This window comes from Ursus americanus, chromosome 28, assembly GCF_024610735.1.
Source record: "Ursus americanus isolate L20-20 chromosome 28, mUrsAme1.1.p, whole genome shotgun sequence".
Classification (NCBI taxonomy): domain Eukaryota; kingdom Metazoa; phylum Chordata; class Mammalia; order Carnivora; family Ursidae; genus Ursus; species Ursus americanus.
The window spans coordinates 5,226,887-5,245,390 of NC_142154.1; the positions used below are offsets into that span (position 1 = coordinate 5,226,887).

Sequence of the window (18,504 nt, forward strand, 5' to 3'; positions counted from 1 at the left end):
CAGGATTTTTATTAAATGTCCTGAAACCTTAATTTAAGGCCATTTAACAGCTGCAGATACATATATTATTTGATATTAAATAGTTATTTTTATATATATGAACTGCAGGTATATCAATTTAATAGTATAGTAATAAATATACTTTTATATATTACTATACTATTTATTTATATATAAGTATATATGCAAATATATATATTTAAGTGTAAGGAATAAAGTTTTTTAAAATTCTGTAATCCTACCTCCTCCAACTAATAAACTAAAACCCAAATTCTCCCAAACATAGGACATCCTGGCCTGCCTTAAGAGGATTACACTGAACTTTGAACTTTGCTGATCGTTTACCTGGAACCATCCTGAAACTCGTTTCCTTTTCAAGTCGCCTTCTTGTGGCCCTTCATTTTTTCCTGCAGAAACTGCACTGGGGCCTTCTTCGGGTAAATAATCACCGTGGTCTAGCACAAAATGGCCTTTGACCTAACAATTTCCTCATTCCCCAGGTGTACCCTTTCCAAGGGGCTAATAAGCCTCAGCTGCTCGGCGGTGACGTGAACTCAGTCACCTAGAGACCCCTGCACACAGACGCCACCTAGCGGCCACTCCCAGACCCCGCCCACTAAATGGCTCCGAGGGCGGGGCCGCCCCGCGGCCACTTCCGGAGGCGCCCGGAAGTTCGTGTCACTTAGCAACCAAAGAACCCGGCGGCGTGATAGGGCTGAGATCTGAGATGGGCTTCGAATCGCGGCGAGTTTCCGGGGCGGTCTGGGGCGTGAGGGACTCGCGGTACCCCCACCGGCCCTGTCCTGTTGCTGTTGGTAAGCAGGTGGCATTCCTTTCCAAAACATCTGTCATCCCGTCCAACTTTCTTCAAGGAGGAAGACAACTACCATTCTCGAGCACCTATGTGTCAGGCTCCGTCTGAGACGTGACCTAGTCTAACCCTAGTAATTACACAGCCTATCTCACTGATAAGGAAGCCAGGCTCGGGGGAGGGGAGGGTCGAGGCCCTCAACCTGAGGGACCTGTCCCTGGGGGCACACCACCGGTACCCTGCCATGTCAAAGGGCAGGTATCCCTCCTACCTGCTCCCCATTCGGCAGGCTGGGGAAGGAGCAGCAAGAGCTTAAAGCTTTACCCAAAATGCTTTATTTTTCCATAACGACTTATGAACTAGAGTTTATAAAAGCTGAAGTCCCTGAGGGGCCAGAGTTCGCCCATGCAGAATAGCAAACAGACCCAAGGGCTGGAGAAAGGGCAGTAAGTGCATTAAGACTGGACGAGCTGCATCTGATTTCCACAATCCAGGGCTCAGTCGGCAGGACACATTCAGAGTGAGAAGAGACAAGTGTTTTTTGGCCTCTCGGATCTGGCCTGAACCAATCAGGGAGGGAGATGCAGAGGCACCGAAAGGCTGGAATAGAAATCCATTCTGGCCTGGCCAAGGCTGGAGTTTGGGCCCCTGAAGGCTCCCAGCGCTGCTCAGAGTGCCAGCCCCCGCTCCTTAAACAGCTGCTTTAGAGCCTCTTCCAGCTGCCGGTTTGTTCCCTGAAGCCCCTTCACCACTTGCGCTGCCCACTCGAAGTATTCCTGGACTCGATGTTCAGACCATCCTGCATGAGAATGGACAGAAAACTGTTCACAGGGCATCCAGGATAGCATTGCATTTTGCCCATTTCTGCCCACTCCCTGGAGGGCTTGGTGCCGGGCCACAAGAGGAGTTCCCGATGGGATTTGTCATGAAAACGTCCCCTTGGCCCAGTTATCGCACTTCTGCGGTGTGAAAGACCAGAGTGGTCTAGTAGGAGTAGCTGGGGGAATCAACAAGAACGCCCAGGCTCTTTTTTTTTCCACTGGAACTGACCAAACTGTGCCTCCAGAAGGTGGACATCCCTCCCCTGTCCCTCAGAGCAGGTGGGGGAGCGTACCCTCTGGGGTGCAGCGATTCAGGTCCCTCAGATTGTACAGCTTGTCTGCCAGCTTCACCAGTTTAGCCCCGGGACTGCTGTGGGGTGCCTGCTCCACCTGCAGCCGCTTTCTCTCCAGCTTGGGCAGAGTCTTGTCATCTGTTACTTCCTCCACCAGACGCCGCACTTGCGCCCCAAAGTGCAGCTCCACCTCATCCAAGGTGGTGTCTGTGTCCTCCACTGTGTCATGGAGCAGGGCTGCCTGGGGACAGGCTTCCGCTTAGCCCTGCGACCCCAGGCAAGGGGTGCCCGGGCCGAATGGGGTCCCTGATCCCTACCCTAGCCTCCTAGGAGAGCACGAGGGGAGTTACCTGTAACACCACAATGTCAGTGATTCCCGCCTCATGGGTCAGGATCCGAGCCACACCTGACGGGGCAAAGCAGGAAGTCAGACCTGAGGGAGTCCCAGGCTGCGTGTTGCGGATTTTGCAGAGCCACATGTGGCCTCTCACTAGCCAGATGACCTTTTGGGTGTCCACTGTGCAGAGGAACAATCATGCCTACCGCCCCCCGTTGTTTTGAGGCTTAAACACGTAAAGTGCCCAGCACAAAGCCGGGGACAGAGTAGGTGCTCAATAAGGTGTAGGCCCTCCGCGTTCCCTTCCCGGTCCCCACCCCCTAGACGCCGCTGCGGTTGCTCCCCGGGCGGTGCGCCCACCGATAGGGTGATTGATGTAGGGGGTCCCTTCGGGGTCCTTCCGCCGCTGCAGTCGGTGCTTGCGAGCCGCGAAGTCGGCGGCCTCCACCAGCTGCGCGGCCTCGGAGCCCATCGCGCGGGTGGGGCGGGCGACTGACGTCCCGGGAGCCCCTGGATCCCAGACGGAACGTCCACAGCGCCCCCTGGCGCCGCGGAGGCCGGTAACTGTGGAGTCCGACCCAGACAGGTTTCTCGGGAGCCCACATCCCGGCGGCGGAGAGAGCCGCTGGTGTGGGGAGCTGCCCTCAGCATCGCAGCCCCTGGTTCAGATGCTCTGCTGGAGGTGCTAGAACGGCATGGCCTGTCTCTCTGGGAACCCACAGTCTCGGGGAAGGAGGAAGACAAGAAATAAGACAGTGTTCTCACAGTGTGCTGGATCCAGGGCAGGAGGACACAGGGGACTGTGGTTCCTTGGAGAAAGGGCAATTCATCTAGTCACCCCAGGGTCAAAGACAACCTCCTCCAAGAGGATCCTCTCCTCTCGTGAAAAGACAATCTTCAATGTCAATGCTCTGAAAATTCTCATAGTGCTCTAAAAATGGTTTTCCCTGCAGGGAGGGACTGGTTGGTATGGGCATGGGAGCCTCACCTTTGGGTCCAGAAGACCCTACAGCCTGACCTCTGAAAATCGGAGCTCACACTAGAAGCCTGCCTAATTGCTTCAGGTTTAGACTCCCAGGCAGCAGTGATATTTCTGCAAGAACTGTCTTCTTTGTTCTCAGGTGCTGCATTTCTTTCTTGTACCACATCTGTTCCTGCTTCAGTCCCCAGACACCTGCTGTGGGCCCCTCAGATGATAACTGTTGTCATGCTGTTCTGGGAGCATGACATTGTCAGGTCTCCACAGACTCTAGAATAACAACACTGCTGGCAGGTGGCCTTGGGCCTTCTAGAGAAATTCCCTGTCTCAGCAGATGGCTTCTATGAGGTTTAAGGGGTAAGAGAGACCCGGAGACCCTGGAAGAGCTTTTCCTGTGAACTGGTTTGTAAAGTATAGTACTCCAATTAGACTGGTAGCTTTTATGTTTTGGTTGGTACCTGGGGCAGACAAGGGCTCAAGGGAAAAGTTAATGGGAGAACTTGGCCTTGTTTTTCAGCTAGTCTTAGTGGTTGCCATGATGCAGAAGTTAGGGAGGAAAGCTCCAAACGCTGTAACCGAGGTCCCTGGGGCCTGAAATGGAACGACCAGAATTCCCAGGGCTTCCACCGCAGCCTGGAAATCGAGAGTGGGTAGAGAGAAACATATCTGGCTCTAAATGCTTGTCTGTTCTTCAGCCTAACGGCTCAACTTCTGTCTCATGCCTCATTCTGCCCTCTAGTCTTCTGAACCTTTCCCCCTTCAGCTCGGAAAACCTTAGGCAGCTGGGAGACACAGTCCCCACGTTTTCCAACAGCAGATAGAAACTCGGTCACTTTCATCTCTCTCCAGAAGTCTGGGAGAGAAGCTTCAGGTTTGTGTTAATGGCGCCAGGGGCCTTGCAGTTTTGATTTTTATTTCCCTACTGTCTGCAGCCATGGCTTAGAAAGAGGGATGCTGGGGTTCCGAAGACCAGTGCTGAGGTGGCCGTGACATCTCATGGGCCTTCCCGGGAGGCTGGGCCTTTTGCTGACTGGCCTGACCGTGGGGCTGCTGCTGCTCTTCAGCTGGGTGACGCTTGCTCAGCCGACCTCTCTCTCAGGTACAGCACACTCCTCTGCGTGCACCCCTCTTCAGGTCCCTACAATTTCAGCAGAGTATGAGCTGCTCTGAGAAGCTGCTGGGGAGGAAGGGAGTCTGCCCTTTTGATAACGGCTGGTCATTTTCACTCTCCAGAAGGGTTGTAGTTGGGTGTGGGGAGACCATTCTTGCCTGTCTCCAGCCCCTTGTCCCTCCCTTCAGCATTGGTCCACCACCCTCACTTGTGCCAGACCACCTGGGATGCTGATGGCCGCCACTACCCCGGTTTTTTCTGTCCTCGGCTCTCTGATACCCCGGAGGAAGCCTACTGCTGCCACCTGCAGGCGGCGGGGGGCTCCTGCTGCACCCGGACTGAATTTGAGGCCTTGTACCAGGTCAACCTGTCTGCCCTTCCGCCCCCACCCATCCTCAGGTGAGAACTCCAAGCCCCAGAGCCACTGGGACACTGACAGGGTGTTCCAGCATCCGGAGCTCTGTTTTTTAAATTCTGGGGCGGGAGACTTGTAGCATACAGACTAGTGGAGGGGCAGACTTCAAACAGAAAATCGCGTGAATACATAATTACAAACAGTTGTGTGAAAAGAAGTTCAGGGGTGTATGTAAGCGGGTAACAGGGAGCCATTGCATGCACTGTGGGTCTGGGTGAGGTGGGACGGGTGTCAGACTGAGAGATCTCGTAGTCCGTGGATTACACCCATTATAGTCGGGGTTTTCAAAACTGAATCCGTCCATGGATGGCTTCATGGCAACTGTGAGCCCTCCTGAATTTCTATTTACGAATTCTACATTAATCTGGGGAGAGGGGTGTCCCGAGCGTTCTCCGGACTCCCAGGAGCGCGGTAACCGACAGGCTGCAGCGGCAAGCGCGCGGCTGGGGCCAGCACCCTAATACTCTCCCCTCTCCTACAGGGGCCGGGGCCCGCTCCTAGCCCTGGGTCTCTATACCCTGCTGCTCGTGGCCCTGATGACCGCCGATCTCGTGCACTTCTGCCGCGGTCGGGGCGGGGGTCGGCGCCGGGGCCCTTGCCGGCCTCCCTCTGGGTCCTCCGCCGCGCGCCCCCTGCAGGTCCCGGTGAGAACAAACTAGACGCGCCCACGGCCTGTCGGCGCCGCGGACCCGAGCCCCGCCCACCAGGGCCCTCTCGCCTTGGCCGCGCCCCTTCTCTGCCTCCGCCTCTGACGCAGGACCGAGGCGGGGCAGCCGACGCCAGATTCCTGAGCCTGGTCCCACTCCGCCCCGGAGACTGCGCCTGCGCGCGCCGTGGAGTCCCGTTCCGCCGCGATGACTGTGAGTGGTCCAGGCAACCCCGAGCCCCGGCCGGCCGCCCCCGGGGTGCGTACCCATCCTCGGGTTCCATCACCACTTCCCACCTGCTCTGACCGTTCCCCGGCTTCCTCCTCCCCCAGTCTTGGCCCTCCATGGGACTTGACCATGACCCCCGGTCTCCTCTCTCCCAGCTCCCCGGCCCTGGCTTGAGCTCACCCCCGACGTTTCCACCCATTCCCTCCACAGGCCAGTGCGGTGGAGCAGCTGCGGAAGGAGGGCAACGAGCTGTTCAAATGCGGGGACTACGAGGGCGCCCTGACGGCCTACACTCAGGCCTTGGGTCTGGGCGCTACGCCCCAGGACCAGGCCATTCTGCACCGAAACCGGGCCGCCTGCCACCTCAAGCTGGTGAGGGAGCCGGCTGCTCTTCCTCTGCCCTGTCTGGGCCCGGTTTGCGCGTCTCGCTGCTGTTTGGGTCCCGGCTGGGCATTCATCTTTCCAGGCCACCTACACTTACTTGTCTGATGTCTTTTGGGCCTCGGGGTGGTGGGGAATCGAGTGGCTCTAGAGCACAGCCCTGCTGCCCAGCTAGTGCCCTGAAAGGAAGACGACCCAGCCTCTCAAGCTCCTGTTCCTTTTCTTACAGGAAGATTACAACAAAGCAGAAACCGAGGCATCCAAAGGTAGGGAACTATGGGTGGGGTGCGGAGCTGTGGGGCTTCTAATGGTGGGCAAGGACTCTGGGGCCACTGCACCTTCACATTTTCCTTTCCCTTTGGCCCCAGAAACACCTCTGCCTTCTTTCTTTCCCACTTCCTCGGGCATTTCCTTCTCTGCAGCTACCCTCACCTTTTCTGAGGCTGGAATACTGAGCCCCACATCTGTCCCCCCACCTTCCTCGGGCCCTCGAGACCTTTCCCTACTGCTCTTGCCTGGAGACGGTGGCCTCACGGGTGCTGACAGAGCTCCCGTTTGTGCTCAGCCATCGAAAAGGACGGAGGAGATGTCAAAGCACTTTATCGGCGCAGCCAAGCACTAGAGAAGTTGGGCCGCCTTGACCAGGCTGTCCTTGACCTGCAGAGATGTGTGAGCCTGGAGCCCAAGAACAAAGTGTTCCAGGAGGCCCTGAGGAACATTGGGGGCCAGATTCAGGAGAAGGTACGTGAATGACCGAGAGAGAGAGGCATTGACAGGTGGTAGATGGACACTGGTAAATGGATCTGGGCAAAGGGTGTAAACACAGGTGACACTGATGGCAAACGAGCTTATGGAATGATGCTCAGCCTTGCTAGTGATTAGGGAGAAGCAAATAAAAACAACAGCAAAGTGCTATTTTTTCGGTGGTCTGTTTGGCAGGCTTCTAAAGTACATGCAGTTTGCTAGAAAAAGGGATGCAGGCGCTTAAGTGGTGGGCTCGCTCATGACTGCCGGAGTTGGTATATGTTGGTACAGCTCCTTCGGGAGTACCTGAACGTAGCTCTTAAAATTTTAAGTGAGCATATCCTGTGATCCAGTATGTTTACTGGAGAAGCCTTGCCCATGTACACAAGCAGGCGTGTGTATGTTTATTTCAGCCTTGTTTGTTGTAATGAAAAATTGGGGCTTGGCTACCTGCCCAGCAGTAGGGAATGGCTAAATAAACGAGTGCTGCCCTTACTGTGGACTCCTGTATCATAGTTACCAAGAATCGGTAGATTTGCGTGTATAGACGTGGAAAGAGAATACTTCTTAAATGAAAAAAAGCCAAGTATGCTATGACACATATAGTATGATACTGTTTATGTTGAAACAATACCCCATGTACACCCTCAAAACAGTACCACGTTTCTTCTGTGGGCCCACTTGGGTTTGTAAATATAAAGAAAAATATTTTCAGACATACACATCAAAATGGTAACAGTGTGACCCCTGGGGAAAGGAGTGGGATTGATGGAGTTTTTCAGAGATTTTGCTCCATCCATTAACTTCATGATGTAGAAAGAGACATTGTTTATATAGTACATATATTAAAAGTTACTTTAGGAGAAAAGAACCTAAAGCCCATCATGAATCACAACCAAACTTGAATTAACCAGATCACATGATGTTCCAGTGCTGTCACAGTGAGAGCAGGTAATACGCTGGCAAACACCCTACTGAAAGGTTGAGACCTGGGAAAGCAGATCGTTTCCCCTGCGTGCCAGCTCTGTTTGGTCAGCAGGAGCTGCCTAGAGCCCTGTGTTGAGATGGACTAGGAAGCAGGTTGGTGGACCTAGCAGAACGTTCCATGCATGAGTGATTGGTCACGTCTGCCATGGATGTGAAGGGGGAAGCGGGGAGTGGCACAAGTGCTAGGTACGTGCCACCATTCATGCCCTGGACCCTGGGGAGGGAGAGGGCCTAGGATGAGCTTGCTCAATCACATCATTTTTAGAAGTTGTCAGAGAATTCTGGAGCCCCAGGGAGTGTTCGCAGCTACCTCATGACTCCCTTCTGCAGGTGTCAATGCTGGGTTGAGTGCCACGGGCAGAGCATGCATGCTGCCACAGCATGGATGGCACCTCCGGAGGGGTGGCCCCACGGCTCGCAGGGGCCTTCCCTTCTGAATGGCACCGCCTTCACTGGCGCCGCCCCTACTGCCTGAGCGGGCAGTAGCTCAGAAGGGAAAACAGCCGCGGGAAGTTTGGGTGAAGCTGCCAAGCGAGTCTCTTCCTGCCCAGGGTAGCGTGCCGTGAGCCCGCAGCCCAGATGTCCTAGCTGTGCCGGCAGCAGGAGCCAGGCCCCGGGAGGAGCAGAAGGGAGCACACAGGGAATGCGCTGTCTCTGGCGGACAGAGTGACCTCTTCGGTGCCTCCTTGGTTTGTCGTAGGTGCGATACATGTCCTCGACGGATGCCAAAGTGGAACAGATGTTTCAGATACTGTTGGACCCGCAAGAGAAAGGCACCGAGAAGAAGCAAAAGGTATAGGTCTGGACTGAGCGAGTGGGGGCGGAACTCACACTACAGCCCCCCGCCCCCCCGGCGGTACCCTCGCCGGAGCCGGTGTGGCCCACCAGCCGCTGCTGGCCTGCTGTGCTGCATGGTGCTCCTCAGGTCCCGCGGCTGGGCTTCCAGAGCCCGAGCGAGAACTTCCAGGGCCTGGGGCCTGCGTGGGTCCTTTTACTTACTTACTTGAGGAAACTGAAGTTCATAGAAGTACATTTGTGACCAGGGTCACTCGGCTGCTAAATGGAGGCTGTACGGTCCAGAGCTCAGGCTTGCGGCTCGCCCTGGCCTGTGCCGTGTGTCGTGTCCACAGGATAGTGTGCTTCCTTTGACATAGGCTTCCCAGAACCTGGTGGTGCTGGCCCGGGAGGATGCTGGGGCTGAGAAGATCTTCCGGAGCAACGGGGTTCAGCTGCTGCAACGCCTGCTGGACACAGGCGAGGCTGACCTGATGCTGGCGGCTCTGCGCACACTGGTCGGCATTTGTTCCGAACACCAGTCACGAGTAGGTGGGCCAGAGGGCGCGGTTACTGCCTCAGTCCGTGTCTGTGTCCCTCCAGCCACTCACCCACCCTCCCACCCCTCACTGTATTTGCAGAAGCAGCACAGGCAGAGCACAAGGGGACGTGTAATGAGAGAAGAAAAATTAAAATGGCTCCAAAAAACCCAACATGATTGGGATGTACTGGGGCCTGTAAAAGCAAAAGCAGCCCACTGACACCCTGAGCCCATGCTTTAAGTAGGCCTGAGCTAGGCTTTCCTGGAGCCGGCTCAGAGACACTTCGTTCAGACTCACTTGTCATACAGTAAAAGCAAGCTGCTGCAAGGAAAGGGGCCCCCGTCCTTCCCTAACCATCAGACTGACATTTCCCCTGCAGAGGTGTCCTCCAGCCAATGATGTGGTCAGTGGTGTCACGCACAGCATCTGTACCATCAAGACAGGGACCAGATATGAGGGGCTTGACCCTGAACTGGTTGTCAGCATAGACAGGACACGTCCAGCACAGACAGCTGTGGAAGAACAGTCCTGCCCTGGTAAAATTGCGGGCCCTAGCTCTTGCCTGAGTTGGCTGGACCCAGGGGACAGGGACCTGATGACCCTTGGTTCCTCTGAGACACGTCCATAATTCCGAGATCAGGGATGAAGCTGTGGGATATTACGTGAAAGCTCTTTAGGCCAAACTCAGGCTATATTTCTGGGTCTCCCAGGACTAAGAGTGGTAAGCCATGTGAATTCCATCTACCTCCTTCAGCCTTCTTGCCCATCCCAAGGGAACCTCTGGGATATCCAGCTTAGAAATGGGGTAGAGAGGCCTTGTCGTCCGTTCCATGCATGTCCACATCCCCCGGCTGCAGACAGAACCTCAGGGTCACCACTGGAAAGGAACCAGGTGTCCTTGGACCTGGAGTCATGGAGCTTGTCCAGGCTTCTGGGGCTCCTTGCTGGGGAAACACAAACCACAGCAGCTCTTCCAGGGGCTATAGTGTTCCTGGTCTCCTCTGACAAGCTGAGGAGAGGTAGTGGTGGATTCCTCTGGAATGTTTCCTTTAGGAAGCCGTTCCCACAAAATGATCCTGGTATTACCCCGGGTCACACCCTCAGTCAGGCCCACTTTGATTCCACTTGGAGCTGGTCCTTTCCCCCAAATGTTTTCTCTCTTGGCCACACACGACCCACAGTTAGGGAACTCTGTGGCTGCCCTCCACCAACCGGAGGCTCTGCCCCTCTCTCCCCAGACAGTGGCAACCTTGAGTGTGCTGGGAACTCGGCGTGTGGTCTCCATCCTGGGCGTGGAGAGCCAAGCCGTGTCCCTGGCTGCCTGCCACCTGCTGCAGGTTATATTCGACGCCCTCAAGGAAGGCGTCAAGAAGGGCTTCAGAGGCAAAGAAGGCGCCATCATCGTGGGTGAGTGGAAGCAGGTCTGTGGTCCTCTGGGTGTTGCAGTCATGGAGGGGAAGGGCCGGGCCAGCCAGGCCAGCTCTTTGGGGGCCACGCCTGCCGCCGCAGGCTGTGGAGGAATATGGCTCAGTGACAGTATCTTACTCTAGATTTGAAGCCTACGGGGAAGGATACCTACAGGGAAGGCTGGAGCCCAGCCCAGAGCCCAGGAGACAGGTGGCCCCTTCCTATGTCTCCCTGGCCAATTGGGGAGGTCAGGGATCAGGCAGGGCTGGGCCACTGCGGGGCTCACTAACGCCTTCTTGTCGCCAGATCCTGCCCGGGAGCTAAAGATCCTCATCAGTAACCTCTTGGAGCTACTGACTGAGGTGGGGGTCTCCGGCCAAGGCCGGGACAACGCTCTGACCCTCCTGATTAAAGCGGTGCCCCGGAAGTCCCTGAAGGACCCCAACAACAGCCTCACCCTCTGGGTCATTGACCAAGGTAGGTGATCAGTTTTGAAGAGGAAGAAGGAGCCTGAGTATCTGTTATGTCTTCCTGGGTGACTGTACCGGCCCTGTGTCTGCACCGAAGTGTGCCCTGTGGCCTGCATTGTAGCGTCAGAGACGCAGGGTGAGACCCTTCAGCCGTGCCCATGTGCCCGTGCGTGCGCATCGAGCAGGCCTGCAAGGCAACGGGGAGGCTGGATCGGTTTTCTGTATCTGAGGTGTTTCCCAGTGAGTGCATTACTTCTGTACTCAGAGAAAAATACTTTGAAGTTTACTGTATAAATTCACACTTCTTGGGACGCCTGGCTGGCTCGGTCAATGGAATATGTAGCTCTTTTTTTTAAGTTTATTATTTGAGAGAGCGTGCTTGTGATGGGGGGACAGGGGCAGAGGGAAAGGAAGAGAATCTCAAGCAGACTCCCTGCTGAGCACAGAGCCAGACTCAAGGCAAGACTCGGTATCAGGACCTGAGCCAAAATCGAGACTCAGCTGCTTAACCGACTGCGTCACCCAGGCGCCCCTGGAACATGTGACTCTTGATCCTCAGGGTTGTGAGTTCAAGCCCTGCATTGAGTAGAGAGAGTACTAAAAAAAAAAAAAAAAAGTATTAAATACATACATACACGTATACGTACAGGCGCACACGTATATGTGAATCAATTCATGCTTCTCTTCTCCCTTAAGAGAGAAATAAGGAAAGTTTGTCAAAGTCCCTCCGTGAGTACCTTTATCGGGTGCTCATCTTTTCGTGTCCCCATAATGCTGTGAGGCCTGGGTGTTATTTTCCCCTTCGGTTTTACAGACAAGGAATCTCAAAGTCCCAGAACATGTGGCCCCGTGGGCAGGACCAGCATGCAGTCCTCACTTGCGAGGGCCTTCCCTGATGCCACGACTGCCCCCAGAGGTGGTGGATCAGCCCCCCAGGCTCTCCACGCCTGTCCTGCACACGGCTGTCCACGCTCTGTACCCTCGTCTCCGGGAGGCCCTGCTTGTCCGTGCCCCTCCCGGGGAACCTCCTCCCTTTGCCTGCGTTCTGCTTCCTCCATAGCAGCTTGTCTTTTCAGGGCTGAAGAAGATTCTGGAGGTGGGGGGCTCTGTGCAGGAGCCTCCCGGGGAGCTCGCCGTGACCGCGAACAGCCGCATGAGCGCTTCTGTGCTACTCAGCAAGCTTTTTGATGACCTGAAGTGTGACGCCGAGAGGGAGAATTTCCACCGACTGTGCGAGAACTACATCAAGTAAGGGAGCCGACCCCGCAGCCCGTTGCCAGGGGCTCTGACAGGGGTTTGCCCTCCTCGGGGAGGGACAGCAGTGAAAGGGTTTCAGCCAGGAGAGCAGCCTTGGGGAGGCCTCGCAGGGACCACAGTGGGCCCAAGGCCCACTTCTTTTTCCAAAGCGGCCTCTGCAGGGGACGTTCTTTCTCCATTCTACACGGCAGCGAACGTCCTCGAGCGCGCAGTGTGTGTACTGGGCCCTTCAGTGTTTCCGTCCTGACACCACAGTGCAGCGCGATAGTCCTGCCCTTAAGGAGCTTCTAGCTGGGCCTGAGGACAAATCCTGAAATGAGCAGAGCAATTTTGGATTGTCCTAAGCGCGGGAAAGGAGCTCAGCGGTGGTGTGAGCAAGTCACGCAGGTCAGATACATGATCAGGGGAGGCCCGGAAACCTAGCGAGAGAAAACGGGCAGCCGGTGCCCAGGGGCAGGTGCTCGCTGTCCCAGTGGCAGCTTTCCTTGCTGTTCCTGCCCGAGTAGTGCAGGTGCCTGGCCGGTGGACGGGAAGGGAGGGAAGGAGAGTCCCTTTATGCTGGCCTTGGCGTGACCCCTGTCACCCTGTGCCCCTCAGGAGCTGGTTTGAGGGCCAAGGGCTGGCCGGGAAGCTGCGGGCCATCCAGACGGTGTCCTGCCTCCTGCAGGGCCCGTGCGAAGCTGGCAACCGGGCCCTGGAGCTGAGTGGCGTCATGGAGAGCGTGATCGCTCTGTGTGCGTCTGAGCAGGAGGAAGAGCAGCTGGTAGCCGTGGAGGCCCTGATCCACGCGGCCGGCAAGGCCAAGCGGGCCTCCTTCATCACGGCCAATGGCGTCTCGCTGCTGAAAGACCTGTACAAGCGCAGCGAGAAGGACAGCATCCGCATCCGGGCGCTGGTGGTGAGCTGGGCAGGCCTGGGCTGGGCAGGCCAGCAGGCGGGGTATTTATTGGGTGGCCGGTATGTGAGGGTGTGGCTCCAGCACAGCCTGGTGAAAATATGGGACATGCAGGGCCTTGTCGAGGCCAGAGGCGTGAGCCCTGGCTCCTTCTACCACTGGGCTCATGGTCAAGTCAGGGACATGAGCCTTGTCCAGAGAGGACCCCCGAGAAAGCAGGACGGCACATGCTGCCCCCTGGAGGCGGTGGGAGAAGCTCCAGGAGGAGATGATGGAGGAGATGGAGGACCGCTGGGCCAGGCTAGTGGAAAGGCTCAGCCTCCGGTGGCCCCAGGTGCTGGAGCTTTGGGCTCCGGTTGGCCTATGTGAGCCTGCTGCAGCCGTGCACCTTGGGAAGGCTGGTCCTCCTCCTTGGGGCACTTAGTCCTGGCCTTCTCCATTCCAGAAGGATCTTGCCTTGCCTGAGGCACCTGTCTTCTCTCTGCACACATCTTAGCTCCGCCTGTAAAGAGCTCTGTATGACATGGAAAGGAACAGAGCTCATCCCAGTGCACACCTGGGGGGTTTGGGGTCCAGGACTGCACAGTGGACAATATGTCAGTCTCTACCAGATGTGTGTCACATGGCCACCCCAGTAGCGGATTGGCTGCCAAATCTCTAGGTGGCAGCCTGGTAGGGATGCGCATGGCCTCCAGAGGGCCCGGCAGAATGTCAGGGAGAGAGCCCACGCTAGGTCTGGGGGAGCCCAGCTCTGCCTCCATCCCTAGAGACCAACGACTGGTTTTCCCCTCTTCCTCCAGGGCCTGTGTAAGCTCGGCTCGGCTGGAGGGACCGACTTTAGCATGAAGCAGTTTGCTGAAGGCTCCACTCTCAAACTGGCCAAGCAGTGTCGAAAGTGAGTTATTTGGTGTTGCCTTGGCTCCCCACCTGTTGGCTAGGCCTCGAGAGGAAGGAGGAAGGTCTGGGTGGAAGCTGGGGCCTCCCCAGTACCCTGCTGTACCCCAGGCAGACCTTCCTGGATCCTGCCATGTGAACTGCTTTGTGTGTAGAGGGGAGGCCCCGCCGTTCTTACGGTTGCCCACTACCCTGCGTGTCCCCAGGTGGCTGTGCAATGACCAGATGGACGCAGGCACACGGCGCTGGGCAGTGGAGGGCCTGGCCTACCTCACCTTCGACGCCGACGTGAAGGAAGAGTTTGTGGAAGATGAGGCTGCCCTGAAGGCTCTGTTCCAACTCAGCACGGTAGCTCCATGGGTTCCTCTAACCTTCTGGGAACAGTGTCTAGGATTAGGATTTACCAGGCTTTTTTGGCAGGTCTGGGTCAGTGGCTCTTGTGGCCCCAGGGTGGGAGGGCTGGCAGCCCATGTGGCTGCTCTGTGGCCTGGGCCTATGGGGCTACACTGGCAGCATCGGACAGGACAGTGTCTTTGGGGGAGTTAGGAAGGTCGAGTGTGTGAGCTCCCAGAGTCTGGGGCCAGGTTGGGCCTGGGAGCTTCCCACATCCGTCCTGCTGCCCAGGTGGTCCAGCTGAGGGTAGAATCGGAGGCCCGGGCAGCATTTGTCCCATGCTGCTCTGCCACAGGGACGGCCACCTGACTGCCCCTCTCCTGCCCGCAGTCCGAGGAGAGGTCGGTGCTCTTTGCGGTGGCCTCGGCACTGGTGAACTGCACCAACAGCTACGACTGTGAGGAGCCTGACCCCAAGATGGTGGAGCTGGCCAAGTACGCCAAGCAGCATGTGCCCGAGCAGCACCCCAAGGTGAGGGAGCCTCTGAGGGGCTGGGGGGCCTCTGCGTCTTCGGGACCTGTGGACCGGGGCCATCTGCAGCAGCCTCCCGTTTAAGCGGGCTGCTTTCCCTTTGTATTCACACCCATCGATCTGTGCTGTGAGGAGGGTCTCCCTCTCCCGGCCCAGTCGGCTGGGCCGCTCTGCTAAGCTGCCTGCTTCTCAGGACAAGCCGGCTTTCGTGCGGGCTCGGGTGAAGAAGCTGCTGGCGGCCGGCGTGGTGTCGGCCATGACGTGCATGGTGAAGACCGAGAGCCCCGTGCTGACCGGTTCCTGCCGGGAGCTGCTCTCCAGGTGAGCCTGCCTCGGCGCGGCCAGACCTGTCCTGACTCGGAAGCAGAGGAGTAGGGGCGGCACGCACGTGGCCGCTGGCCGTCACCGAGCCTGGGCGTGGGGCGTCTGCCGGCCGCTGGCGCCCGCCCAGCCGCACCGTCTCCCCGCAGGGTCTTCCTGGCTTTGGTGGACGAGGTGGAGGACCGCGGCACTGTGGTGGCTCAGGGCGGGGGCAAGGTAAGCTGGCTCACGGACTCCCTCCTGATGGTCTATAAAATGTGACTCGGCGGCTGCCACACCAGAGACGAGGCCGGAACACAGTATGAGGGACCCGCAGGAAAGTGTTCCTGCTGAGCGAGCGATGCTGACGGGGGCGGGCAGGTTCGTGCCATGGAGATCCTGACTGTCCTCCTTTCTCCGTGTCATTGACCTGCGTGGCCTGGGGCCCAGCACAAGCCACGGCTGGCCCTTAATAAGTGTTTGTGGAAGACTTTGGGCAGCTTAAGGAGAGGCCTGGGAGAGAGGAGGAGGGTCTGGGCAAGGAGTGTCGACAAGCCTAGGGGAGGAGGGAGGTGAGAGCACCCCTGTCAGGGCTCGGGGGCTGGTGGTTTGGGCCTTACCCTCCAGGGCCCATCTCAGGCACTGACGGCTCGTCCCCACAGGCGCTGCTCCCGCTGGCCCTGGAAGGCACTGATGTGGGGCATACGAAGGCAGCTCAGGCTCTTGCCAAGCTCACCATCACCTCCAACCCAGAGATGACTTTTCCTGGCGAGCGGGTGCGTGTGCTGCTGCCTCAGCCCCGGCCTCTGCTCTACCCCTCACTGGGCCCTGGTGGCCTCTGACCTGGGCTGTGGCTCTTCCTTGGGACGGGCAGGAAGTGGCGGCTTTGCTGAGCCATGGGGTGGGGAGGGCAGCCTTCTTTCTGGGAGTGGCCTCTCCCCTTCGGGTCGGTGGGGTTGGTGGGGGCTGGGGTGAGTAGGCCTAACAGGTGGCTGTATTACAGATCTATGAGGTGGTCCGGCCCCTGGTCTCCCTGCTGCACCTCAGCTGCTCAGGCCTGCAGAACTTCGAGGCACTCATGGCTCTCACGAACCTGGCGGGGATCAGTGAGAGGCTCCGGTAAGGTCCCCAGGACAGCACTTTACAGTTTGAAGAGCTCTCTTCGGTCATTGCTTGACTTGAGCCTCACAGGGGCTTCCCTGTAGCTGGGGAGACAGGCCAGGAGGTCTAGCCTCTCCCACAGTCCACCAGTGTGCAAGGCCTGGGGCAGTGACTGTGTGAGCTCTGGAGTAAGACTGTCTGGGTTCACGTCCTGACTTCACTGGTTGCTAGCCTGTAACCGCAAACAAGTGCTGCTCTGTGCCTCAGTTTCCCTCTGTGGAATGGGATGGTTATAGTACCTATCTCAGGAGTGGCAGTGACCATTAAATGAGAAAATACACACAGAAGCACCGAGTACGTGGCACCCGGCTCGCTCCCAGCAGTGTGGCCAAGCAGTATGCGTCAGCTGCTACTGCAGACGGTGACACTGGGCTCCCCATCCGCACTCAGTCGGTTTCTTCTTCTGCAAAATAGTAATAGTAAGCATACCTGCACCTTTGCTGTAGGGCCGTGGTGAGGATTAAGAAAGAGTCCAAGTTCTGGGTCAGGGTAAGTACTTAAATATTAGACGTTAGTATCATTGTCACCAGCCTCCAGGTCTCCAAACTCCTACCGTAGAGCATTTTCCACAGTCCGTGCCATGTCCTAGGCCTGCTGAAGAAGCTGGAAGCCACCGCAGTTCATACCTGGTGCAGGAGGGTCTTTGGACACTGCCTGAGAGATCCTTGGCCCGGGCTCGATTGCATGGGGACGTGGGGGTGGGGGAGGTGGCTGCAGAAGCTCTGAGGCTGCTGACCTTTCCACCCTGGCCCCGCAGGCAGAAGATCCTGAAGGAGAAGGCGGTGCCCATGATTGAGGGCTACATGTTCGAGGAGCACGAGATGATCCGCCGGGCAGCCACGGAGTGCATGTGTAACCTGGCCATGAGCAAGGAGGTGAGGGCGGGTCCGGGTGGTCCTGACCGGCAGGCGCACAGAGGTACCTGTGCCCTGCCTGGCTTTGCTGCAGCTCACTCAGCCCCCTCCCGTCCTCTGGCCACAGGTACAGGACCTCTTTGAAGCCACGGGCAATGACCGGCTGAAGCTGCTGGTGTTGTACAGCGGAGAGGACGATGAGCTGCTGCGGCGGGCCGCTGCTGGGGGCCTGGCCATGCTCACCTCCATGCGGCCCTCACTCTGCAGCCGCATCCCCCAAGTGGTCAGTGCCTCTTCTCGGCTGGGGGAGGGAGGGAGTGGGCCGGGAACGCCCCACATGGAGGACACTGCAGGGCATGCGGGAGTGCTCCTGCCACGTTTGAGCCTGCTGCTCGGTGGTGGCTGGTGACCCTGCCCCATTTCCCGCAGACCACACACTGGCTGGAGATCCTTCAGGCCTTGCTCCTGAGCCCCAACCAGGAGCTGCAGCACCGGGGTGTGGTGGTGGCACTGAACATGGTGGAGGCCTCGAAAGAGATTGCCGGCACCCTCATGGAGAGCGAGGTGCTGGAGATCCTGTCGGTGCTGGCGAAGGGCAAGGAGAGCCCCGTCACGAGAGCTGCTGCGGCTTGTCTGGGGAAAGCGGTGGAATACGGGCTTATCAAACCCCACCAGGATGGAGAGTGAGGGGCTGCCTGGTGCACACGCTACCTGTTGCAGCAGAGGAGTGAGGACAGACACGGCTTTGGCTGCTGGGGGCTGGGATGCTGAACACTGGCCTCTCCTGCCTTACTGCCCCCTGATGCCCTCTGCTGAATCAGGGACCACGGTCAGACACCGGCCTGCTCTGCCAGCACTGCCTCTAGCCTCATGCAGCAGGGCCCTGCTCCTGCACTACTGTAGATAGCTGGGAATGGGGAAGGTGCCTCCTAACCCAGCCCGTGCGTTCCCGGCATTGGGAAGGGCACATCAAGCAGCCTCACCAGCTAGGAGCTTCACCTGAGCCTGCTAGCGGGACTACCCCGACCCTGTAATAAAAAGTATGTGGAACTTAGATGTGCCCCCTGTCCCTAGGCAGGGACCTGGCTGTGGGCCAGTCTCAAGCAGGAGCCGGGCCTGGTTGAGTGCGCAGCAGAGCTGTACAGCACAGCTACCTCTACGGAAGGAATCCAGCGGATTCCTCACCCTGGAGCCTGCTGAGCGCTTTTTAATTCTGTTGGAGGATCAGGGTAAACCTAGGAAGCTAATAAAAACCTATTCAGTCGTGTGGGAATAAATGGGTTTGGACTCTTGATGCTGGTCCTTCAATACTTTTGTCTTTGTACCGAGAGT

The 18,504-nt window shown here is 57.4% G+C and overlaps 3 protein-coding genes across 4 annotated transcripts; 2 read left to right on the top strand and 1 right to left on the bottom strand.

Moving 5' to 3' along the window:
* Nucleotides 1-242: 242 nt before the first annotated feature.
* LOC148107548 (protein shisa-like-1) lies at nucleotides 243-5,428 on the top strand. The gene is made up of 4 exons (XM_087856634.1): nucleotides 243-815; nucleotides 4,174-4,340; nucleotides 4,541-4,751; nucleotides 5,249-5,428. Exons 2-4 carry the CDS (start codon nucleotides 4,238-4,240, stop codon nucleotides 5,424-5,426), a joined length of 492 nt encoding a protein of 163 aa, XP_087712760.1. The 5' UTR covers nucleotides 243-815; nucleotides 4,174-4,237; the 3' UTR covers nucleotides 5,427-5,428.
* On the bottom strand, nucleotides 1,124-2,775 carry HDDC3 (HD domain containing 3). The gene is made up of 4 exons (XM_045813212.1): nucleotides 2,623-2,775; nucleotides 2,276-2,331; nucleotides 1,926-2,166; nucleotides 1,124-1,610 (listed from the first exon to the last, which is right to left on the bottom strand). Exons 1-4 carry the CDS (start codon nucleotides 2,732-2,734, stop codon nucleotides 1,480-1,482), a joined length of 540 nt encoding a protein of 179 aa, XP_045669168.1. The 5' UTR covers nucleotides 2,735-2,775; the 3' UTR covers nucleotides 1,124-1,479.
* Nucleotides 5,429-5,491: 63 nt separating the features above from the next.
* Nucleotides 5,492-18,464, top strand: UNC45A (unc-45 myosin chaperone A). Of its 2 annotated transcripts, none has more exons than XM_045813200.2 (20): nucleotides 5,492-5,627; nucleotides 5,853-6,014; nucleotides 6,253-6,289; nucleotides 6,589-6,764; nucleotides 8,455-8,547; nucleotides 8,909-9,076; nucleotides 10,309-10,477; nucleotides 10,784-10,954; nucleotides 12,024-12,195; nucleotides 12,802-13,102; nucleotides 13,900-13,994; nucleotides 14,200-14,341; nucleotides 14,717-14,857; nucleotides 15,051-15,178; nucleotides 15,328-15,394; nucleotides 15,820-15,933; nucleotides 16,161-16,276; nucleotides 17,076-17,193; nucleotides 17,300-17,455; nucleotides 17,602-18,464. In XM_045813200.2, the coding sequence occupies exons 1-20, from the start codon at nucleotides 5,622-5,624 to the stop codon at nucleotides 17,857-17,859; spliced, it is 2,790 nt and encodes a 929-aa protein (XP_045669156.2). In that variant the 5' UTR covers nucleotides 5,492-5,621; the 3' UTR covers nucleotides 17,860-18,464. The 2 variants fall into 2 exon arrangements, with proteins under 2 accessions (XP_045669156.2, XP_045669155.2); XM_045813199.2 differs by having other exon boundaries at nucleotides 5,562-5,672.
* Nucleotides 18,465-18,504: the final 40 nt, after the last annotated feature.